Genomic DNA, 21,660 nt, shown 5'->3' on the forward strand with positions numbered 1-21,660 from the left:
CTTCTATGACTTTAAAATGTTGGGACTAGATCATAGAGCCAAATTAAAAGTTGTAGCTTCACTGTCCAAATAAATACGTAGGGGAGTCTATAATAACATATTCTGATAGGACAATATATGATACCCATAGCCTAATTATCACACCCATACCCATAAACTAAAAAAATTAACAATTCTAGAACAGTGTTTGCAACTTGGGGTCTGCAATACCACCACTGCAAAAACATGTTGTTTCCATATATTTAATACATTTCCAGATCAAATAATATGTATAACAAAAACAAATGTTCATCAATAGATTAACATGAAACTATTTATCACAAGATGATAAAACACAATCAATGAGACAGAGAAAAATATTACATAACATTTAATAATCCACGTTTCTCAGTTCAAAGATCCATCTATTAACTTCTATTGATTTGCTTCTTCAGATGGTTGACAATGGAAGACTCACATTTGCTTACATTGACCTATAGGTTTCTTATAACTGAGATATGGCATATACTTTTACATGTTCACTGAGTAGGCATTTCTTACTTCTGTATGTTAACACACTCAAGATGCATAATACAGTAGCAACAAGTTAATTTCCCTATCATAGCTATTTCATTCACTGTCTTATAGCTACTTCATACCTGATTGAAGTAATTGAAGATTTCCTTCCTCTTGTTTGGCACATAATTCACCTGAAATATAATTGATCTACCTATTTAGGTGAAATAAAACATCTCTCCCCTATTCACCATGGTAGCAAAGGTGGTAACTGGATTCTATGTTGAATGCAGTCTTCAAACTGAGGGCTTGCCGGTGCACCAAAACATTAGTCTTCATCAAAAGTTCCCATCTACCACAGTTCATAGATTCAAGCTTTACATGTAGGCCTAAATTATCTGCACCTACAACAAAAGAGAAAGAGAGCAAGCGAGAGAGTGAGAGAGCGAGAGAAGGAAAAATGCACATAATCTGTTCTCGCTTTGGTCTTCCAGAAAGGGCGCTTGACTGAATCTGGTTATTGCAGAGGTGAACTCTTTGTGGGAATCATAATCCTGGACTCCATGCTCCTGATCAAAGGCACTAGGAGAGGAGAGATGTGACAAAGAGACATGTTAGGAGCTCAACATCAAGCTCTGTTTCTCAACATCTAAAACCGTGTTTCTCAACTCCAATCCGTGAGTACATTTACATTCACATTTTAGTCATTTAGCAGACGCTCTTATCCAGAGCGACTTACAGTTAGTGCATACATTTTTCATACTGGCCCCCCGTGGGAAACGAACCTACAACCCTGGCGTTGCAAGCGCCATGCTCTACCAACTGAACTACAGGGGACTACCCTCAACAGTACACATTTTTATTGTAGCCTCGGACAAGCTCACCTGATTCAACTTGTAAACTAATCATCAAGCCCTCCATGAGTCTATCAGGTGTGTTTCTCCAGGGATACAATTTTAAAAAGTGTACTGCAGTGGAGGCTGGCTTATAATAATGGCTGGAACTGAGCAAATGGAATGGCATCAAACATATGGAAACCATGTGTTTGATGTATTTGATACCATTCCACTTAATCTGCTCCAGCCATTAACACGAGCCCGTTCTCCCCAATTAAGGTGCCACCAACCTCATGTGGTGTACTGTTGGGGGTAACTGAGGACCAGAGTTGAGAAACATTGATAAAAAGACATCAGGCTATATTTTATGTCAAGACAGAGTAATACACGGTTATCATGAAATGATCTGAAATGATCAGTATTCACAGATGACAATTCATTTAGACTTACAAACATAGTGAAGTACTGAGAGTTTGATGCAAATGAAAAACATCATTATTCTGAAACCTCTCATGGTTGAAGACAAAAATCACAATGCATTGCCAGAGAGGTTTAGATTTGATGTCTTTATGTGTGTGTGTGTTTTGCATGTGTTCTCTCCTACCTGTATAATAGACACTAGAATCCCATCCCTCCTTCTGCCAGGCAGAGTTTCTGGTCTCTTCTCTGGATTGAAGGTCTTTATAGGCTGCAGATGGAACAAATAATTTAGTATGCATGTATTCATGGTATATAAATAGGGGCAGGTACAAAAGACATTGACATACAGAATAAACAATAATCCGACGTGTTGCACAATAGTGTGTGTATTGATAGTAGTAAACTGTCGGTCACAAACTCAATAGGATAATTCCATAAAACACAGCATTGATTGGATTCATTTGATAAAATAGTGTCAATGTTGTGTATACGGGCATCATCAGCTGACTCACCCCACAGATGATGAACTTCATACAGGTCTCCTATCTGAGAGAAGAACCCTCCGATGGCCTCATCGTTCTCCTGTCGGTGTTTGATCGCCCGCGCCCTATCAAGATAGTTCATGAATACAGTCAATATTGGACATATTTGACATTCTACTGAAACATTTACTGATATTACATATTGCATACCAGCATTATTTAATGCAATAATCATTTACAAAATGACATGCAACTTAGATGCATATGGTACATGCACATTTCTTTCAAACAAAGTACATATTGCAGTCTCATGAGAAGTCTTACCAATGATTCCCCCATTCAATCATCGTTCCAGGCTAAAAGTGGATGGCGACAGAGAAAAACAATGACGTCATTAACCACATTTCCATCCAGTTTTTATGCCAGTAAAGTCATATCGTATCAAAAATAATAATCATCACGACAGCTGTGATGGAAACAGGAAGTTTGTGTAAATGTATAAATGCCAACAGATACATTTGTTCGTTCAACATGGTGGGATCTTTGTGTCGGTAAAATTAGTTATGCAGGAAATTGCGGTGGAAACGCTTTATGCGCAAATATTTATATAACAACCATCATATTGAAGTAAACTTGGAGTCACACAATGATATGGTGTGTGGTCCTCCCACTACAACTCAGTAAACCATGTAGTTTATTAGGCTACAGATGAAATAAGTTATGATGAACTTCACAGGGTGGTGAAAGTGCAAGGTGATGAGCTTGATGCTCCTTTCCAATAAATATCAAGGGTCTTATTCTGGTGACATGATGATCGATGCTTGACTGACATTTGACAAATACTAATATTCTCGCTCTTATCCATAATAATCTCATCATGTAGATTTGTAGACTAACCTACCCACACAGCCTACCCGCACTGTACCTGCCAGCTGTTGGCTAGAGCGCAGGTGCCAAGACCAGAGTAGTCACATTTGCTATTTAACGCAACTGTTTTTGTGGTAAAACTATCAGTAAAGTTGAAAATGCGATGGAAACACATTGAACTTCAGATTTATATTTGGTACATAAAAACTTAAAAACGAAAAAGTACATTTTGTGTGCACTACATCACATACTGATTGTTATCCTCAACAAGTCCATTTGGTGGAAACGTCCACATATTTTCTTTATGCGGATTCTAGAATATTCACATGAAAATCTGTCGCCAATTGGATGGAAACCTAGCTACTGGAAATAATTATGCTGAAGTATGAACACAGGAAATAATGTTTACTTCATAACCACCTGTGGCCTTTACCCACAGAATGCAACAGCATCCTATTCACATACCATACTCCTAGACATCACAGGAGGTTGGTGACACCATAATTGGGGAGGACGGGCTAGTGGTAATGGCTGGAGCGGATTAGGTGGAATGGTATCAAATACATCGTTTCCATGTGTTTGATGCCATTCTATTCGCTCCGTTCCAGCCATTATTACGAGCCGTCCTCCCCTCAGCAGCCTCCACTACTAGACATGCAGGCGCTGCAATCAAAACATACAGTTCTGTACACAATGCAGTGTGACGGAGGCCTACATACTCATTATATACACAGTCAAGCCAGACATGTTGGTTGTGTTTAAGAGTAGACATTTATCTTATCTTAGGTACGTACATGATGTCCATTGTGTTCTGTAGGACCACTGTTTGTATATCTCTGGGTGTCCTCACGCAGTATCCTACCTTGAGTTTCTATGAGCGCAATTCATATGTCTAGGTCATCGCATGATTTATCTTAAATTTGTATGACCACAGTTTACATGTTTCTTGGCCCAATCAGTGTTTTACCTTGAGTTTGTAGGAGCGCATTTCGTATTATGTCTAGGACATCGCATTACTTCTCTTAAAGGGATTGTTCGGGATTTTGGCAATGAAGCCCTTTATCCACTTCCCCAGCATCAGATTAACTTGTGGATACCATTTTTATATATCTGCGTCCAGTATGAAGGAAGTTAGAGTTAGTTTCACGAACCAATGCTAACTAGCATTAGAGCAATGACTGGAAGTCTGCATGGTAGCTGTTCCCATAGCCATCCAGTCATTGTGCTAACGCTAGTTGGCAATTGCGCTAACGTAAGTTAGCAACTTCCTTCAAACTGAATGCAGATACATAAAAATGGTATCCATGAGTTCATCTGACTCTGGGGAAGTAGATAAAGGGCCTCATTGCTAAAATCCCGAAGTATCCCTTTAAGTCTGTATGACCACAGTTTGCATGTTTCTAGTCCAAATCAGTGTCTTACCTTGAGTTTGTATGAGCGCATCTCATATATGTTGGGTCCCGATCTGGGTGTTGGCTCGTTCCAGAAACTGAACTCTAGAAGAAGCTGGTTCCGCCGTGAGACCAGCATTTTACTCCTCTCCTTCCTGAATTGCATATACTCCTTCAAAGAGTTACGTTGTTTGAAATGTATGAATTAGTCAACTAAAGAAGAATAGTTGTTACACGTCAGCCAGTAGTAGAGTCATGCTTTTCCCCCAAAACAATGAGTATACTCTGATATTTATATAAAACAATATCGGATTATAAAAAAATATCTGATATAACTTGATATGCATTTTGAATGATACGTTGCGGTACTGATTTGTCCTGAACATCCTTTCTAATTGCTTTTATTATGCTAAAAACACAGTTTACACAGCCTACCTTATTGTTGTTCAATTTGGTCAAGCATTCAGTCAACGCTGGGTAGCCACCTGTATACCGCCAAAGGTGCACTGCAACAAACAGACAGCAGAGGTCAGTGTTGTATTGGCCAAACTGTTTACACCCTGCCAGCTAGAAGCTTCTGGTGAGTGTCATCATTGTACAAGAGGCCTATCTTCAGGAAAGGGTATGTGATAGCATTAGATCAGGGTTAACAGAGAACATTAGATTACATCAATAGATCATATTATATAACATTAGATTCGGGTTTCATGACACTGTTGTTATGCACTGACGTCTCTGCCACTTACCAGCTTGGTCTTGGTCGCCATACCAAGTATTCCAGCTCCCCACAACCTCACAGGGATAGTCCTGGTCTAAGTGGAGTTTGCTCTGCACCTCAGCCCTGAATTCACAGGGAAAAGTTTAAAGACACAATATCACAGATACTGTATATGTCTGCATTTTCATTGATTGTGCCGTCCTCCCCACAGATCTCTAGAAAATATCTATTGTGAATGACCAAAAGAGGAGTCTGTCAATTAGCATTTACAGCACATGAGCAAAACTAAAAATGAAAGATGAACTCACTCTAGATTGTTATACGCCTCCAGACACTCTGGCTTGACATTGTGAACTGAGAGAGAAAGGGACAGAATTAGCCAGTGAATATTGGTGGGTGGACATTAGGCTAAACAAATGAAAATATCATATCACATACTCAGCAGCTTCAGTCATATTATTGGACTAATGCATTATTCCTTCTGCAAATGAACTATTTTTGGATCATCGTCTTCCTAACCCAATTTCCCTGCTGGTTGTAATGGTCTTTCTAACCCAATTTCCCTGCTGGTTGTAATGGTCTTTCTAACTCAATTTCCCTGCTGGTTGTAATGGTCTTTCTAACTCAATTTCCCTGCTGGTTGTAATGGTCTTTCTAACCCAATTTCCCTGCTGGTTGTAATGGTCTTTCTAACTCAATTTCCCTGCTGGTTGTAATGGTCTTTCTAACCCAATTTCCCTGCTGGTTGTAATGGTCTTTCTAAATCAATTTCCCTGCTGGTTGTAATGGTCTTTCTAACTCAATTTCCCTGCTGTATAGACAAGTCAAAGGACAAACTATCAAAGTTAAATTATGTGATGAGAACTAGACATTTCTAATGACATTTTTGTCACAACAAAAAAACATGATAGCATTGTAATGATACCATGTAATTACACATTCTCACTTTATTTAGCCCCAGTGCTGCATGCATCTTCCTGTAGGTCCCTTGGTGCAATATATGCATTAAATTATGATGATCCTTTCACAGTTTTCCACAGAGACGGAACGATAAAATGTCACACAGAGGCTATGCCGTGTACAAGGCAAATGAATGCAATTCAATATAATTTGCTGTATTTGTATCACATTTAGTTTATTATTGAACCTCAACCCCTCCTCTAGAAGAGTAAATAGATGTGTTGCTGCAGGAGGATATCATATATTATTACATACACTGCATTTTGTAGAGGTCGCTGGTCTCACTCTTCGACAGCAGGTTGGAGTGGGCATCTTTCCTGGTCTCCACTTTGTGCACAAACATAGACTGGAACCATCCTTTATCTGAAAACCTCCTACACAAAAACATTTTTGGAGTGAATTTAAAGAATCAAAAGAATTTAGACTTTTTGCAGGATCAGGCAACTTGGCATTGATATACAGTAGAAAAAAATGTCTGATCAGTATGGGCCATGAAATCTAAGTGAGTCCACTGGTGGCACTGCAGTTATCGCGCTATGATGAGTAGCCTACACCCTGGGTATGAGTGTGGTCAATAGCCATTTATGTTAGTCTGGTCAGTTGAATGAGAACATTTATTTGTCCTGCTCTAATTACGTTGGTAACCAGTTTATAATAGCAATAAGGCACCTCAGGGGTTTGTGACATATGGCCAATATACCACGGCTAAGGGCTGTGTCCAGGCACTCTGTGTTGCATCATGACTAAGAACAGCCCTTAGCTGTGGTATATTGCCCATATACCACACCTCCTCGGGCCTTATTGCTTAAATATAGAATATTGCACGCTGACATGAATTTGCAGTCAGAGGAAAGGATCGAGTAGTTGTTGCTTGTTTTATTCAGTTGCCATGTTGTCAAAGGGTTTAGTTAGATTGTGTCAGCATTGGAAAAGTGATAACACCACACAGTAGATCCCATTTGAAATGGGTCAAAGTTCAGTTGCCTAGCAAATTATTAAAGTAGGCTAGTAGACTCAGTTAGTGCAACTTTCTCATCATTAATCAGGATGTATCCTCCTTTCAATCGTTGAACCTTCATCATTTGACCAACAATTGAACATAACGTACACATTTAGCAGCCAGTTATTGTTGGATATATCGTCCCTTTCATAATTAGTCTACGATTCAAAGCGACCTAGTTTAGATAATTGTGGTTCACATTCTCAAAGTATTTAATTGCGCTTTGTAAGATTAGGTTAAGTACAATTGTTGATCAAAGATGCGAGTAAATGTAAGCATTTAAAACTTCCAACAGTTTCACTTTACCTTGTGACCTGCAACTTGACTGCATTCCTGTACAGTAGTTGGCCCTTGGGCAATATTGAACACGTCGCCGCCATCTTCTCCAGACACTGAATGGAAACCTTTCCCTCGTTTGTGTGAAGCTTTATATATACGGTCTATGTAGCGACATTATGACGAGAGGTAAACAGAAGCTACAGTTTAATATTTAACCAAGGAGAAGTATCTGACTGTAGCTGTGTGTGGACGGAAGATGGCGGAAGCGGGTTATGAAGTGGAATCTGAATCCAGTGGCGGGAGAATTTGAGTATTGTTCAAAAGAATGGAAAACGGAGCAAAGTGGTTTACAGTGATGAGAATGTCCCTTCGTATCTAGTAGGAGTACGGTTTGTTAATAAGGAGCAGCTGAGCAGAGGACCAATCTTGAAGAAACCACTTGAGTTATCCAAACTGGTGGAGAGAGTGCCGGGTAAAGTGAAGGATGTGAGGATCACGAGAGGCGGGCTTGTTTAGATTGTTTGTGATTCCGCCAATCAGAAGGAACTGTGTTGTGTGTCGCTTCGGAACAGGGCACCGCTCAAGGGGGTTATATCTGGCGTTTCGTGGGAAGTTGATTTGGAAGAGATGAAAATTATTCCTGGAGTGATTGAAGCACGTCGGATGAATCGAGTGGTGAGTGGTGAATGGGGAAAAAGTGAAGAGTTTATCTGTTCTTTTGTTTTTTGAAATGTAGTCTCTCCCTGATGAAGTGCGGTTACGGTATATTAACTACAGAGTTAGAGCATTTATCCCAAGAACAATTCAGTGTGAACATTGTAAAGCTTTTGGTAATGTACATTTACATTTTAGTCATTTAGCAGACGCTCTTATCCAGAGCGACCTACAGTTAGTGAGTGCATACATTTTTTTTTTTTAAGTGTTTGCAGAAGGGAGAAGCCTATATGTACAAGATGTGGAAAATATCATATCATGTGTTATAAAGGTGAAGAAAATGTGACATGTTGTAATTGGGGTGGGAATCATGAAGCCACGTCTTCTGAATGCCACAAGGGTAAAAGAGAATGAGGTGGCCAAAGTCAGAGTTGTGCAGAACATTTCATATGCAGAAGCTGTGAAAAGGGTTGAGGGTTTGAATGTTGCACCAGAAAGAGTCCATGGTAGTGTATAGGCCTTCACTGCAGGCTGCAGGGATTGTCTTACACCAAGAGGATCCTGACATTTTAAAGGTTAAAAAGGTGGACTTCGTGGCCTTTATCGCAGTGGTGATAAATGGCATTGCCAAGGTGGAGAAAATATCTAGGAAGATTGAAATCATTGTGATTGCGGCGGAGCGGTTCCTGGGGCTGAAAGATTTCACAGCAAAGGAGTTACATGGAATATTAGCGAAAACTGTACCACCTTCTCAGTTCATAGAGCCTGAGAAGGGAGACATGGAGAACTAAAAGAAGGAAGAAGTGGGAGTTTTGTTTGTTTTGGCAATGTACTATTTTTATTAGGGTGGATTGTTAGATCACTATTAAGTATGGATTTATTTTTATTTTAATTTTGGTTTCAAACTGTCCAGTTGGTGGCGGCAATACAACTTTTGGATGTAGTCTGCCATAAAACCCACAGAAGAAGAAGAAGAATGACTAGCTGTATTCAGAGAGGAAGAGATGAAGCAAGAGGTTTCACTCTGCCCAAAATCTGTCCACGAAAATCCACGAAGCGTTAACAAAATATGTAATTGCTAGTTTGCTAATGAGGCTTATTTGATTGAATAGATGTTCGTAATGGTTAGGTTGTTACGAATCAACTGATATAAATGGAGGTATGTGGAATAGCGACAACTTTGGAAAAAAAAGACTTTATATCAGAGTTGTGCCTGTTGTCATAAGTTAGCTGACAACTTCACAAAAACGCTTCAATGGGGCAGAAGCCTGTGAGTTGTGATTCTGGATGGCCAGATAGCTACCAACGATGACAAGAAATTGCCATGTGGGGTATCATAGCCCCTGGTTCTCCTCAGACTTGACTGCCCTTGACCAGCACAAAAACATCCTGTGGCGTACTGCATTAGCATCAAACAGCCCCCGCGATATGCAACTTTTCAACTCCCAACTGCCCACTGCACTGAGGCTAGGAAACACTGTCACCACCGATAAATCTACAATAATCAAGAATTTCAATAAGCATTTTGCTACGGCTGGCAATGCTTTCCACCTGGCTACCACTACCCCGGCCACCAGCTCTGCACCCTCCGCTGCAACTTGCCCATTTCCCCCCCCCCCCGCTTCTCCTTCACACAAATTCAGACAGCTGATGTTCTGAAAGAGCTGAAAAATCTGGACCCCTACAAATCAGCTGGGCTAGACAATCTGGACCCTTTCTTTCTAAAATTAGCTGCCGAAATTGTCGCAACCTCTATTTCTAGCCTGTTCAACCTCCCTTTCGTAACGTCTGAGATCCCCAGAGATTGGAAAGCTGCCGCGGTCATCCCCCTCTTCAAACGGGGTGACACTCTAGATCCAAACTGTTACAGACCTATATCCATCCTGCCCTGCCTTTCGAAAGTATTTGAAAGCCAAGTTAACAAACAGATCACTGACCATTTCGAATCCCACCGTACCTTCTCCGCTATGCAATCCGGTTTCCGAGCCGGTCATGGGTGCACCTCAGCCACGCTCAAGGTTCTAAACGATATTATAACCGCGATCGATAAAAGACAGTACTGCGCAGCCGTCTTCATCGACCTGGCCAAGGCTTTCGACTCTGTCAACCACCGCATTCTTATTGGCAGACTAAATAGCCTTGGTTTCTCTAATGACTGCCTCGCCTGGTTCACCAACTACTTCTCAGATAGAGTTCAATGTGTCAAATCGGAGGGCCTGTTGTCTGGACCTCTGGCCATCTCTATGGGGGTGCCACAGGGTTCAATTCTCGGGCCGGCTCTCTTCTCTGTGTATATCAATGATGTTGCTCTTGCTGCTGGTGAAGCTTGGATCCACCTCTATGCGGACGACACCATTTTGTATACATCTGGCCCTTCATTGGACACTGTGTTAATAAACCTCCAAACGAGCTTCAACGCCATACAACACTCCTTCCGTAGCCTCCAACTGCTCTTAAACCCTAGTAAAACTAAATGCATGCTCTTCAACCGAACGCTGCTTGCACCCGCCCACCCGACTAGAATCACTACTCTCGGCGGGTCTGACCTAGAGTATGTGGACAACTACAAATACCTAGGTGTCTGGTTAGACTGTAAACTCTCCTTCCAGACTCACATTAAGCATCTCCAATCAAAAGTTAGATCTAGAATCGGCTTCCTATTTCGCAACAAAGCCTCCTTCACTCATGCTGCCAAACATGCCCTCGTAAAACTGACTATCCTACCGATCCTTGACTTCGGCGATGTCATTTACAAAATAGCCTCCAACACTCTACTCAGCAAATTGGATGTAGTCTATCACAGTGCCATCCGTTTAGTCACCAAAGCCCCATATACTACCTACCATTGTGACCTGTACGCTCTTGTTGGCTGGCCCTCACTACAAACCAACACCTCCTTTGGCCGCCATTCCTTCCAGTTCTCTGCTGCCAATGACTGGAATGAACTGCAAAAATCTCTGAAGCTGGAGACTCTTATCTCCCTCACTAAATTTAAGCATCAGTTGTCAGAGCAGCTTACCGATCACTGTACCTGTACAAAGCCATTCTGAAATTAGCCCACCCAACTACCTCATCCCCATATTGTTATTTATTTAGCTAATTTGCACCCCAGTATCTCTATTTGCACATCATCTTTTGTACATATATCATTCCAGTGTTAATACGAAATTGTAACTATTTTGGACTATGGCCTATTTATTGCCTTACCTCCATAACTTACTACATTCGCACACACTGTATATATATTTTCTGTTTGTATTTTTGACTTTATGTTTTGTTTACCCCATATGTAACTCTGTGTTGTTTTTTATCGCACTGCTTTGCTTTATCTTGGCCAGGTCGCAGTTGTAAATGAGAACTTGTTCTCAACTGGCTTACCTGGTTAAATAAAGGTGAAATAAAATCTTTAATCTTGTTCTTGTGTGGGATTTATGGCGGACTACAAACCAAAAAGGTGCATTGTCACCACCGACTGGACAGGGTTGAAAAAACAAGGTAAAAATAGAATTCATATGTGATAGGGAAAACTAACTTCATCCACCCAAATAAAAATAGTACATTGACAAAAACAAAACTCCCACTAATTCCTTCTTTTAAAGCTCCATATCTCCGGCAGGCTCTGGAGCCTGAGAGGGTGGTACGGCTTGTGACAATACTCCATGAAACTCCTCCGCCGAGAAGTCTTTCAAATCCAGCCAGGAACCACTCCGCCGCATACACAATGATATCTATTTTCCTGGACTTCCTCTCCACCTCGACAGTGCCATTAATCACCATAGCTATAAAGGCCACAAAGTCCACCTTCTTAACCTTTAAAATGTCTGAGTCCTACTGGTGAAAGGCAACCCCTGCAGCCTGCAGTGAAGGCCTATCCACCACCATGGACTCTTCAGGTGCACCATTCAAACCCTCAACTCTTTTAACAGCTGCTGCATATGAAATGCTCTGGACAGCCCTGACTTTGGCCACCTCGTTCTCTTTCAGCCTTGTGGGGCATTCCAAAGACGTGGCTTCATAGTTCCCACCATAATTACAACATTTTCATCACTTTTAAAACACATTATATGATATTTTCCACAACTTGGCTTCTCCCTTCTGCAAACACTTAAAACATGTCCAAAAGCTTTACAGTGATTGGTCTTCCCAAGTGGCGCAGTGGTCTAAGGCTGTGCCACTAGAGATCCTGGTTCGAATCCAGGCTCTGTCGTAGCCGGCCGTGACCGGGAGACCCATGGGGCGGCGCACAATTGGCCCAGGGTAGGGGAGGGCGTTTGCAACGCCAGGGTTGTGGGTTCGATTCCCACGGGGGGCCAGTATGAAAAAAATAAAAATGTATGCACTCAGTAACTGTAAGTTGCTCTGGATAAGAGCGTCTGCTAAATGACTTAAATGTAATTGTCTTGGGATAAATGCTCTGACTCTGTAGTTTGTATACACTAACTGCACTTGAGTAGGGATAGACTACATATTAAAGAACAGATACTCTTCACTTTTTCTTCATTCACCACACGATTCATCCGACATGCATCAATCACTCCATGAATATTTGTCATCTCTGCAACATCAACTTCCCACGAGACGCCAGATATTACCCCCGTGAGGGGTGCCCTGTTCCGAAGAGACACACACGACACGTCAAACTTCTCAAATCGGGTGAGACGCAACACACATTCCCTCTGATCCTCAGAAGTACAAAAAATCTAAACAAGCCCTCCTCTCATGATCCTCACAGCCTTCACTTTACCCAGCACTCTCTCCACCAGTTTGGATATCTCAAATGGATTCTTCAAGATTGGTAATCCGATCAGCTGCTCCTCATTAACAAACTGTACTCTTACAAGATAAGAAAGGACATTTTCAGCACGGTACGCTACTTTGCTCAGTTTTTCCATTCTTTTGGACAATAATCAAATTCTCCTTGATTACACCACCATTAGATTCAAGGTCCGCTTCCGCCATCTTTTCCTCAACGGTTGTGTCGTACCTTGCTCTTGATACCATGTCTTGTTTTGAGGTGTTTTGACTGATTTCATGTCAATGCTAATATGGCTAAAATTCGCTAGCTAGCTAACCAACAACTGTAACAATGTGAGAGACGAGTGCCCATTGTGCAAATGTATTTATGTTTTCAATAAACATTGGAGACAAAATATAGTTTACATGTTGTTAACAATCTAAGCCAACCCTGTCTGTTTTGCCTTATAGATACGCATGGCGAGGCAGGGCTTTAACGTGACCATGCCCCCGAGTAGGGTACAGCCGTAGGGTACTCTCGTTACTCCTATGTTAAATTGCCTACTTTACTCATAACCCAACAATTGCTGTATTTTATTTTGTATCATTCTATAAACATTTTGTATATGCTGGGTAGGTCATTTTAAATATATTTCCATGTCGTCTGAATCAACAAACTACAACATACCTAAAAACACTTTCATAGACTGTTGCATGGAATGTACATCACAATTATTAGCCAATGAGGCGATTCTAACTGGCTTTCTTAACTAGCTAGCTAACCTTGCTTTTAAGATGCCAAAAAGCTGTTGCGTGCCATTTTGTCTGAACAATGGTAGGAGAAAAATACCACCAAATGAAGTTTCATCAAGGACCAGGTTAGAAGAACCTCATGGTTTCAGGCTATTACGCCACGATGATGATGGAAAGCTGTGGGCTCCGGTTACTTGATACATTTATGTGTGTTCAAAGCACTTCATCAACGGTATGTCGCTAACTCTTGTTTGTATCTAACTAGCTACGTGTATTGCACAAAGCTTGCTAGTTAGTTTTGTAGTAAGGACTAGTGAGCTGTATCCATCCAAATAACAACTGTAATATTGTATATTCTTCTGCGTTTGGAAATTTATGCAAACCTGGAGATTCCACCAAGTATGTGTAGATATCGCCATAGCTACTTGGGCCATTTGGTATGGTTGTCTCCCCAGCTGGTCTCTGGCAAGTTTAAAGGACATATAGGCAAGCCAACAATAATCAACTTTTCTCAACACCTAGACCGTTCAAGGTCAGGCAAAGACTGGAAGTACACTGAACAAAAATATAAACTCAACATGCAACAATTTGAAAGATTTTACTGAGTTACAGTTCATATAAGGAAATCAGTAAATTTAAATAAATGTATTCGGCCCTAATCTATGGATTCCACCTGACTGGGAATACACATATAAATCTGTTGGTCACGGGTACCTTAAAATAAAGGTAGGGGCATGGATCAGAAAACCAGTCAGTATCTGGTGTGACCAACATTTGCTTCATGCAGCGCAACACATCTCCTTCACATAGAATTGATCAGGCTGTTGATTGTGGAATGTTGTCCCACTCCTCTTCAATGGCTGTGCGAAGTTGCTGGATATTGGTGGGAACAGGAACACGCTGTCGTACACGTCGATCCAGAGCATCCCAAACATGCTCAATGGGTGACATGTCTGGTGAGTATACAGGCCATGGAAGAACTGGGACATTTTCAGCTTCTAGGAATTGTGTACAGATCCTTGCAACATGGGGCCATACGTTATCATGCTGAAACATGAGGTGACGGCGGCGGATGTATGGCACGACAATGGCCCTCCAGGATCTCGTCACGGAGTCTCTGTACATTCAAATTACCATCGATAAAATGCAACCGTGTCCATTGTCCGTAGCTTATGCCTGGCCATACCATAACCCCACCGCCACCATGGAGCACTGTTCACAATGTTGACATCAGCAAATCTGCCCGGTACAGTTGAAACCGGGATTCATCCGTGAAGAGCACACTTCTCCAGCGTGCCAGTGGCCATCGAAGGTGAGCATTTGCCCACTGAAGTCAGTTACGATGCTGAACTGCAGTCAGGTCAAGACCCTGGTGAGGACGACAAGCACACAGGTGAGCTTCCCTGAGACGGTTTCTGACAATTTGTGCAGAAATTCTTCGGTTGTGCAAACCCACAGTTTCATCAGCTGTCCGGGTGGCTGGTCTCAGATGATCCCGCAGGTGAAGAAGCCAGATGTGGAGGTCCTTGGCTGGCGTGGTTTCACATGGTATGCGGTTGTGAGGCCGGTTGGACATACTGCCAAATTCTCTAAGATGACATTGGAGGCTGCTTATGGTAGAGAAATAACATTAAATTATTTGGCAACAGCTCTGGTGGACATTCCCGCAGTCAGCATGCCAATTGCTCGCTCCCTCAAAATTTGAGACATCTGTGGCATTGTGTTGTATGACAAAACTGCACATTTTACAGTGGCCTTTTCTTGTCCCCAGCACGGTGCACCTGTGTAATTATCATGCTGTTTAATCAGCTTCTTTATATGCCACACCTGTCAGGTGGATAGATTATCTTGGCAAAGGAGAAATGCTCACTAACATGGATGTAAACACATTTGTGCACAACATTTGAGAGAGATACGTTTTTGTGCATATGAAACATTTCTAGGATCTTTTATTTCAGCTCATGAAACATGGGACCAACACTTTACATGTTGCGTTTATATTTTTGTTCAGTGTAGTTACGCGACATATCTAAGACTAGCGAATTAGATTGAGATTAACTTATCTTGCTAGCCAGCCAGCTAACATAAGCGTATTGGCCAAAAAACTAGGCGTAAACTAACAGTGACGTAAGTATAATGCGACAGCTTTACTGTCAGTGTTAGCAGGTCGGGTAATAAATTAGAGTGCCAGAATAAGTATCATTTAAACCATTTGTTGTTGTGACAGCCAAGTATGTTAATAACGACATGTCAGGCTGCTGAAAACGTTTATTGAAACAACAAAATAAATTCAGTAGTTTGCTGAGGATTCCGCCAAAGTTTGGCTAATTACATGGGAGTAATGGGAGTACCCGACTGTTGTACTCTACTCGGGGGCGTGGTCACGTTAAGCCACGCCTCGCCATGTGTATCTATAGTTGTGCACGTGTCAGTTTTGTTGCTAAACAACCAACCCGTCTATAGAGATAGATGGGACTAATCATGGATATAACCCGTTTTAGCATGGACATTGCCATTGAGGGCTTCCACCATTTTAAAGTAGTCAACTAGTTGGAGATTCCTATGAGTTGGGAGCAATCAGCAAATGAATAAAGCCTGAATAGCACTGTCCATGCTGTCACAGACGCTATAATGGCACAGATCGAAATATGAGTCCTCTATCTATCTCTATGGCTTGTTGTTCACATGCATATCTGCCCTCTCATTGGCTAGAATGGTCCTACCTTATCTCGCCTTCTCCCACCTGCCTTCTATTTTTGAGGACATGTATTTCCATTTGTTAGAGCGGTCACTTGACTAACTTGTCAATATGATAGTAGTAGTTCAGCAATCCTGTGCAGAGAACTTTAAAAAAAAACATCTGACGTGTGCCCATGCACCAGGGTGACGTCTCCAAATATCTTCCAACATAGACCACATACAATTAATTGTATACATTACAGACAGTTGTGAATGAAATGTAGCATTTATCGAGAAGCTTCAGGTCCATAAGCTTTGAATAATCATGTCCACAAGCTTTTGGCTTATAATGTATTTAAGGGTAAACTAAAGTAGGATATAGTTATCCCATACATTGTCCATTCACTTACATCAGCATTTCATAAACCTCCAGTTGATATGCCAGGTACCTTCACACACTGCTGTCTTGAAGGAAACAGCTCCTCTTGACGGGTCAAACCAGGCCACAAATGAAAGAAAAAACGAAAACAAACTTGGATTAGTCATATATAATATATAACATATATAGCATATAATTAATTTGTTTAATTCAGACTCCTGTCATGGTTAGTCATTCTCTCTAATATAACAAATCCTTGTAGTGTTCCACTGCTTTGCAAAACCAATGATTTCATCTCTTTGGGTAGTAGCAGTAACCCATGCAAGCAATGTGTAATGAATCAAATAGCAAAACCTCTCACTCAGGCCTTTGGTTTTCTGAACGTGTCGATTCTCCCTCCATGTTTGACTCTCAGGTTAGGGTACATGCCTTTCACGGCAACGCACAGATCCTGAAAGTCGTGGTTCACTATGATAATAATAATAATAATAATATGCCATTTAGCAGACGCTTTTATCCAAAGCGACTTACAGTCATGCGTGCATACATTTTTGTGTATGGGTGGTCCCGGGGATCGAACCCACTACCTTGGCGTTACAAGCGCCGTGCTCTACCAGCTGAGCTACAGAGGACCACGATGTCCTTTAGGTCCTAGAGAGAGAGACATGCATGGTCAGGTGAGTGGTTTGACTATTGCAGACTAGATCAAGGAAAGACAACAGATATAAATAGAAAGGTCATTCATTCACGCACTCACTCACAAAACAATCAAAAACCTTAAGACCTGCAGAAAAGTCCAAGCACTCCATTGTTGATTCTGGGTTACCCTGGATTGTTTTCAGGACTCCCAACAGTTTGTATAGGATTCCTACCCATTGACCAAAGAGAGGTTAATTAACATGGAATCACAAAAGATGGCAGACATCAAATAGACATGCATATTTTGTCTCTATACGACCTGTCACTTTAGTCACTGCTGGTGTTTTGAGGCTGCATCTTGGGTGTTTATCTTGAAAAATATAGCTCTTTCACATATGTCCCCTGCTGATTTCCAAACTACAGCCATTCTCTTTTCTATGACTGACATTGAGTGTTTTGATTGTCTTGTTTACTTGGAGGCCCATGGCGAAGCGGATCGCACCTTCAGGGGGTACACGATTGTTACTGTGGGGGAGAGACAAAAATAGGTGTTGGGTGTGTGAGGCAAGCAAAATAAAACTGTTGCCTTTCAAAGGGCGTTCTTACATAGTCCCGTGTAGCTCAGTTGGTAGAGCATGGCGTTTGCAACACCAGGGTTGTGGGTTCGTTTCCCACGGGGGACCAGTATGAAAGAAAAAATGTATGCACTCACTAACTGTAAGTCGCTCTGGATAAGAGTGTCTGCTAAATGACAAAAAAAAAAAATAGTTGAGAAAAGTGTATAAGCACAGCAGACAGAAACCCTTGTACCTTATATTGATGTCCTCCAGAGGGTTTTCTCTTAGAGCCTGTCCTAAAGCTACGGCTCCATCCTTCCCCAGACCATTATAGGACAGATCTAGTGTTCCCAGGAATATGTTGGCCTAGGACATTAAAGGAGAAAGATTATAAGCAATGAATGAAGAATAAGCTCAGCGAATCATCTAAAAAAAGATTCGATACATTTTCATTTACAAGTTCATATATATGGGTGAACAATTATCTGTCATAGGTCATTATGCTTTCTTTGGCCTCTGGCGTTCAAACGGTGAGGACTAGGTGCACTGGCGTAATGTGACGCAATGCTGACATTTAGACTGCTGGCTGGCGGCAATAATGTAATGACTTGTTCAGTAATTAAAGTTGGACATTTAAATAATGCAGATTGTAAAATGTATTTTCAATGCAACAGCATACTAATCAGCTACCAATAGATTATTTTTGAATATACAACTGTCCTGTATAGGCTACCTGAGCCTGTATGACATGAGCCGTCCTCACGCTCTCTCCCAGCTTGGATAGAATGTTGTGGTGCTCCTTCCAACACATGATATTAACCGTTATAGACAGTGATGGCTTTCTATTTACCTAACGTGGCGAAGAAGACCGTAAGAAAGGCAATAACAGTCAAAGGTAAATTAATAAAATGTCAGTATATCTTGATTGACACAGTTAATCATTAGGGCTGGGAATTGCCAGGGACCTCACGATAAGATACTTAGGTGCCGATACGATATGTATTGCAATTCTCACGATTCTATATGTATTGCGATTCGGTACTGTGATTTTATTGTGATTCGATGTTCCAAACATATTGCTCACCATATGTCTGCTGCACAGGGACAAGAGAGAGCCATAAGAAAACACGTTTTTTGGCTCCCTATTTAGAACGAAGATGGAGAACAAGCTATGATGGAAAAATACTGGAGTTTTGGTGCAGGGACAACCAACAAGCACCAAAATAACAATACCATGGAGATGGTTCCTCTCCCCCTCCTTAAACAAAGCAATTATCTCTGTTTCAATTACGCAGATATTGTCTGAAGCCGCACAGTCTGGTCTGTCATTCACTCATCGTCAGCCCCAGAAGGTTTATGTCACAAATCTCATCCACGTCCTAATTGAGTGGGCTTTGAATGAAGGAGATTTCTTGACCTTTGAATGCCACAATCTGCTACAAAAGCTGTGGTCTGTGGCTGACTGCTCTGCATCAATATGTCACCACGAGTGTGTGTGTGTGTGTGTACGTGCATGCGTTTTTATGAACTCAATGATCATCACTGACTGCAGTCTTTTCAGTTGTCTGCAACGGATATTATTAAAGCTGAGAAACACGCTTGCATCGAGGGATTGATTAGGAAATTGAGACCTTTGAAATTGAAGTGATTCACTTTTGTTGTGCAGTCAGGGTGAGTTATAGCGGATTACATACATTTGTTTATTTAACAGCCATGTGCTGTGAACTGTACCAGAGGTGACTGATGGTGGGGTGGAGACTGTAATCCAGGCTTCTTTGTAACAGTCATTTATGTTTAACTGTGAGACTCGAGGACATAATCTTCTTTTAATGGAAAAAGTCCTTGTCCATAAGAATAGGAAGATGTCATGTTTTTATTCCTATTTTGTAATTTGTTATACTCTTTCAAAGTGTCTCAAGACGTCCGAACTTTATGTCTCCTCGACTCGAGACACCTTAAGACGAGGGTGATGGCTGGGTATGTTCTTTAGCACATTTTAGGTGTTCCTCAAGGCTCTCTTGGACCACTACTGTTCTAATTATAAATGCACAGTTCCTCTCCATTCAGCACCTCATCTCACCCCACCCAAGACACACTACCCTACCTGCTACATCTCCCATGGTGTTGTGGTTAAGGTCACACACACACACACACACACACACACACACTGTACCCAAACCCTACCTGCTACATCTCCCATGGTGTTGTGACTGAGATCTAGTGTCTCCAGTTTGGTGTTGGAGGTCAGGGCCTGAGCCAGGTGCTGTGTATCCCTGTCAGGCAGCTCGTTCCTGGAGAGGTGAGACCAGAGTGGTGTTCTCCAGGAGCATAATGGAAAGGGTCCGGGCACCATGCTCCCCCAGTCTGTTCTCCCCCAGGTCAACCTCTGGCAGGGGAACACACTGAGGTCAAGCAGGGCGAGTTACAGTGGAGCTAAGGCATTCTGTTTGTCTGTTCCTGTCTTGATGTTTCTAGGTAAAATGGAGCTCCTTAATGCAATGGTCAAAACCTAACGTGATCTGAATTTAGCAGATATCTACGTGTTGATCATTTTCTCCATTCTCCTTGTCAGCAGTTAACCTATTATTCTAGCAGCAGTGTCATTAAGGCATTGGGAATGACAGTTATTAGTTGTGCAATTAGGACCATTGAAATGCTACACAGGGATGTAGCTCAATTGGTAGAGCATGGCGTTTGCAACGCCAGGGTTATGGGTTCGATTCCCACTGGGGGCCAGTATGAAAAAATAAAAATAAAAATGTATGCACTTACTAACTGTAAGTCGCTCTGGATAAGAGCGTCTGCTAAATGACTAAAATTTAATGATGGTGGATATAAAAGACCCTTAAGGGCCAACCAGGGTCCTTTATGTAAAAATAACAACCCTCGCTCTCCTCTCACTCCTCTCCCCTGGAACATGAACTGTGTGTGGCGCTAGCTAGACGCTGACAATGTTAAATAGGACCCTAGGTGTCGAGGCACAACCAGGGTGGCAGGGGGTGAGGGTGGCACACAGGTGGGTGTGGGTGGCGCTGCCGCCCCCCTGAGCCCCCTGGGGCCTCGGAGCGGAGGTTGGAAGAGCACCACCTGTGATGTAACAGTTCTCCTTTAACATGGCGGCCCCGCCCATCCCTTCCATCCAATTATCTCTGAGGTTGAGCTTCAGCAGGGAAGTGTTGGTTACCAAGGGAACACATTTCACACAAAGTGAGATTATTTTGTTTGTTTCTCTATCTCTCTTTTTATGAAGAGAGAAGGACGTGCTCTCGAATGAAGGAAGTGGGCCGTGAGAGCAGGTGTCCTCACCCATCTTATGGGTGGCAGAATGACCTCTCGTTAGGCTTGGGCGGTATACCATATGGGTCTTTCTATAAATAATGGGACCAATGTATGACATTGGGATCAACATTTCAAAATGGTTTGAAACAAAAATAAAAAATGATTTTTATGCAGTTCCACATGTGTACTTAGAGGAATAAAAATGAATACATCCCAATTGGCCCATAACTCCACCTATACAACAACATAGGTCTAGGACTATACATCCTTTAAGCAGGGTTCATACAGACATCAGCAAGTCAAATTCAAGGACTTCAGGGACTTTTTAAAGCACTTAATTGTAATTCTCAAGGACCTCAATGGTATACACTTGTATAATTTATATAATTGTACATTTAGGGCCTAATATAGAACCGCCCCCTCCCCAAAAAAGCATGCAAAAAGTGTCAAAAAAGTAGGCCATTACCACTTTAAGAATAATGCATTTTGTAGGCCTTGATATTCAAATTATTATTACATTCTAAAATATGTGAGAATA

The 21,660-nt window shown here is 41.7% G+C and overlaps 1 protein-coding gene and 1 pseudogene across 2 annotated transcripts; both read right to left on the reverse strand.

The window, feature by feature from the left end:
* Positions 1 to 353: 353 nt before the first annotated feature.
* Positions 354 to 7,967, reverse strand: nipsnap1 (nipsnap homolog 1 (C. elegans)). Its single transcript, XM_084181345.1, has 10 exons — positions 7,476 to 7,967; positions 6,425 to 6,543; positions 5,518 to 5,563; positions 5,238 to 5,332; positions 4,927 to 4,997; positions 4,523 to 4,663; positions 2,558 to 2,589; positions 2,264 to 2,358; positions 1,936 to 2,019; positions 354 to 1,077 (listed from the first exon to the last, which is right to left on the reverse strand). Exons 1-10 carry the CDS (start codon positions 7,547 to 7,549, stop codon positions 1,013 to 1,015), a joined length of 822 nt encoding a protein of 273 aa, XP_084037471.1. The 5' UTR covers positions 7,550 to 7,967; the 3' UTR covers positions 354 to 1,012.
* A 9,353-nt stretch (positions 7,968 to 17,320) lies between these two features.
* Positions 17,321 to 21,153, reverse strand: LOC311144400 (annotated as a pseudogene). Its single transcript has 5 exons — positions 20,931 to 21,153; positions 20,035 to 20,229; positions 18,097 to 18,209; positions 17,733 to 17,811; positions 17,321 to 17,347 (listed from the first exon to the last, which is right to left on the reverse strand). The product of its transcript is annotated as an uncharacterized misc_RNA (transcript).
* Positions 21,154 to 21,660: the final 507 nt, after the last annotated feature.

The sequence above is a fragment of the Coregonus lavaretus genome (assembly GCF_964263955.1).
Source record: "Coregonus lavaretus genome assembly, chromosome: 17".
Lineage (NCBI taxonomy): Eukaryota > Metazoa > Chordata > Actinopteri > Salmoniformes > Salmonidae > Coregonus > Coregonus lavaretus.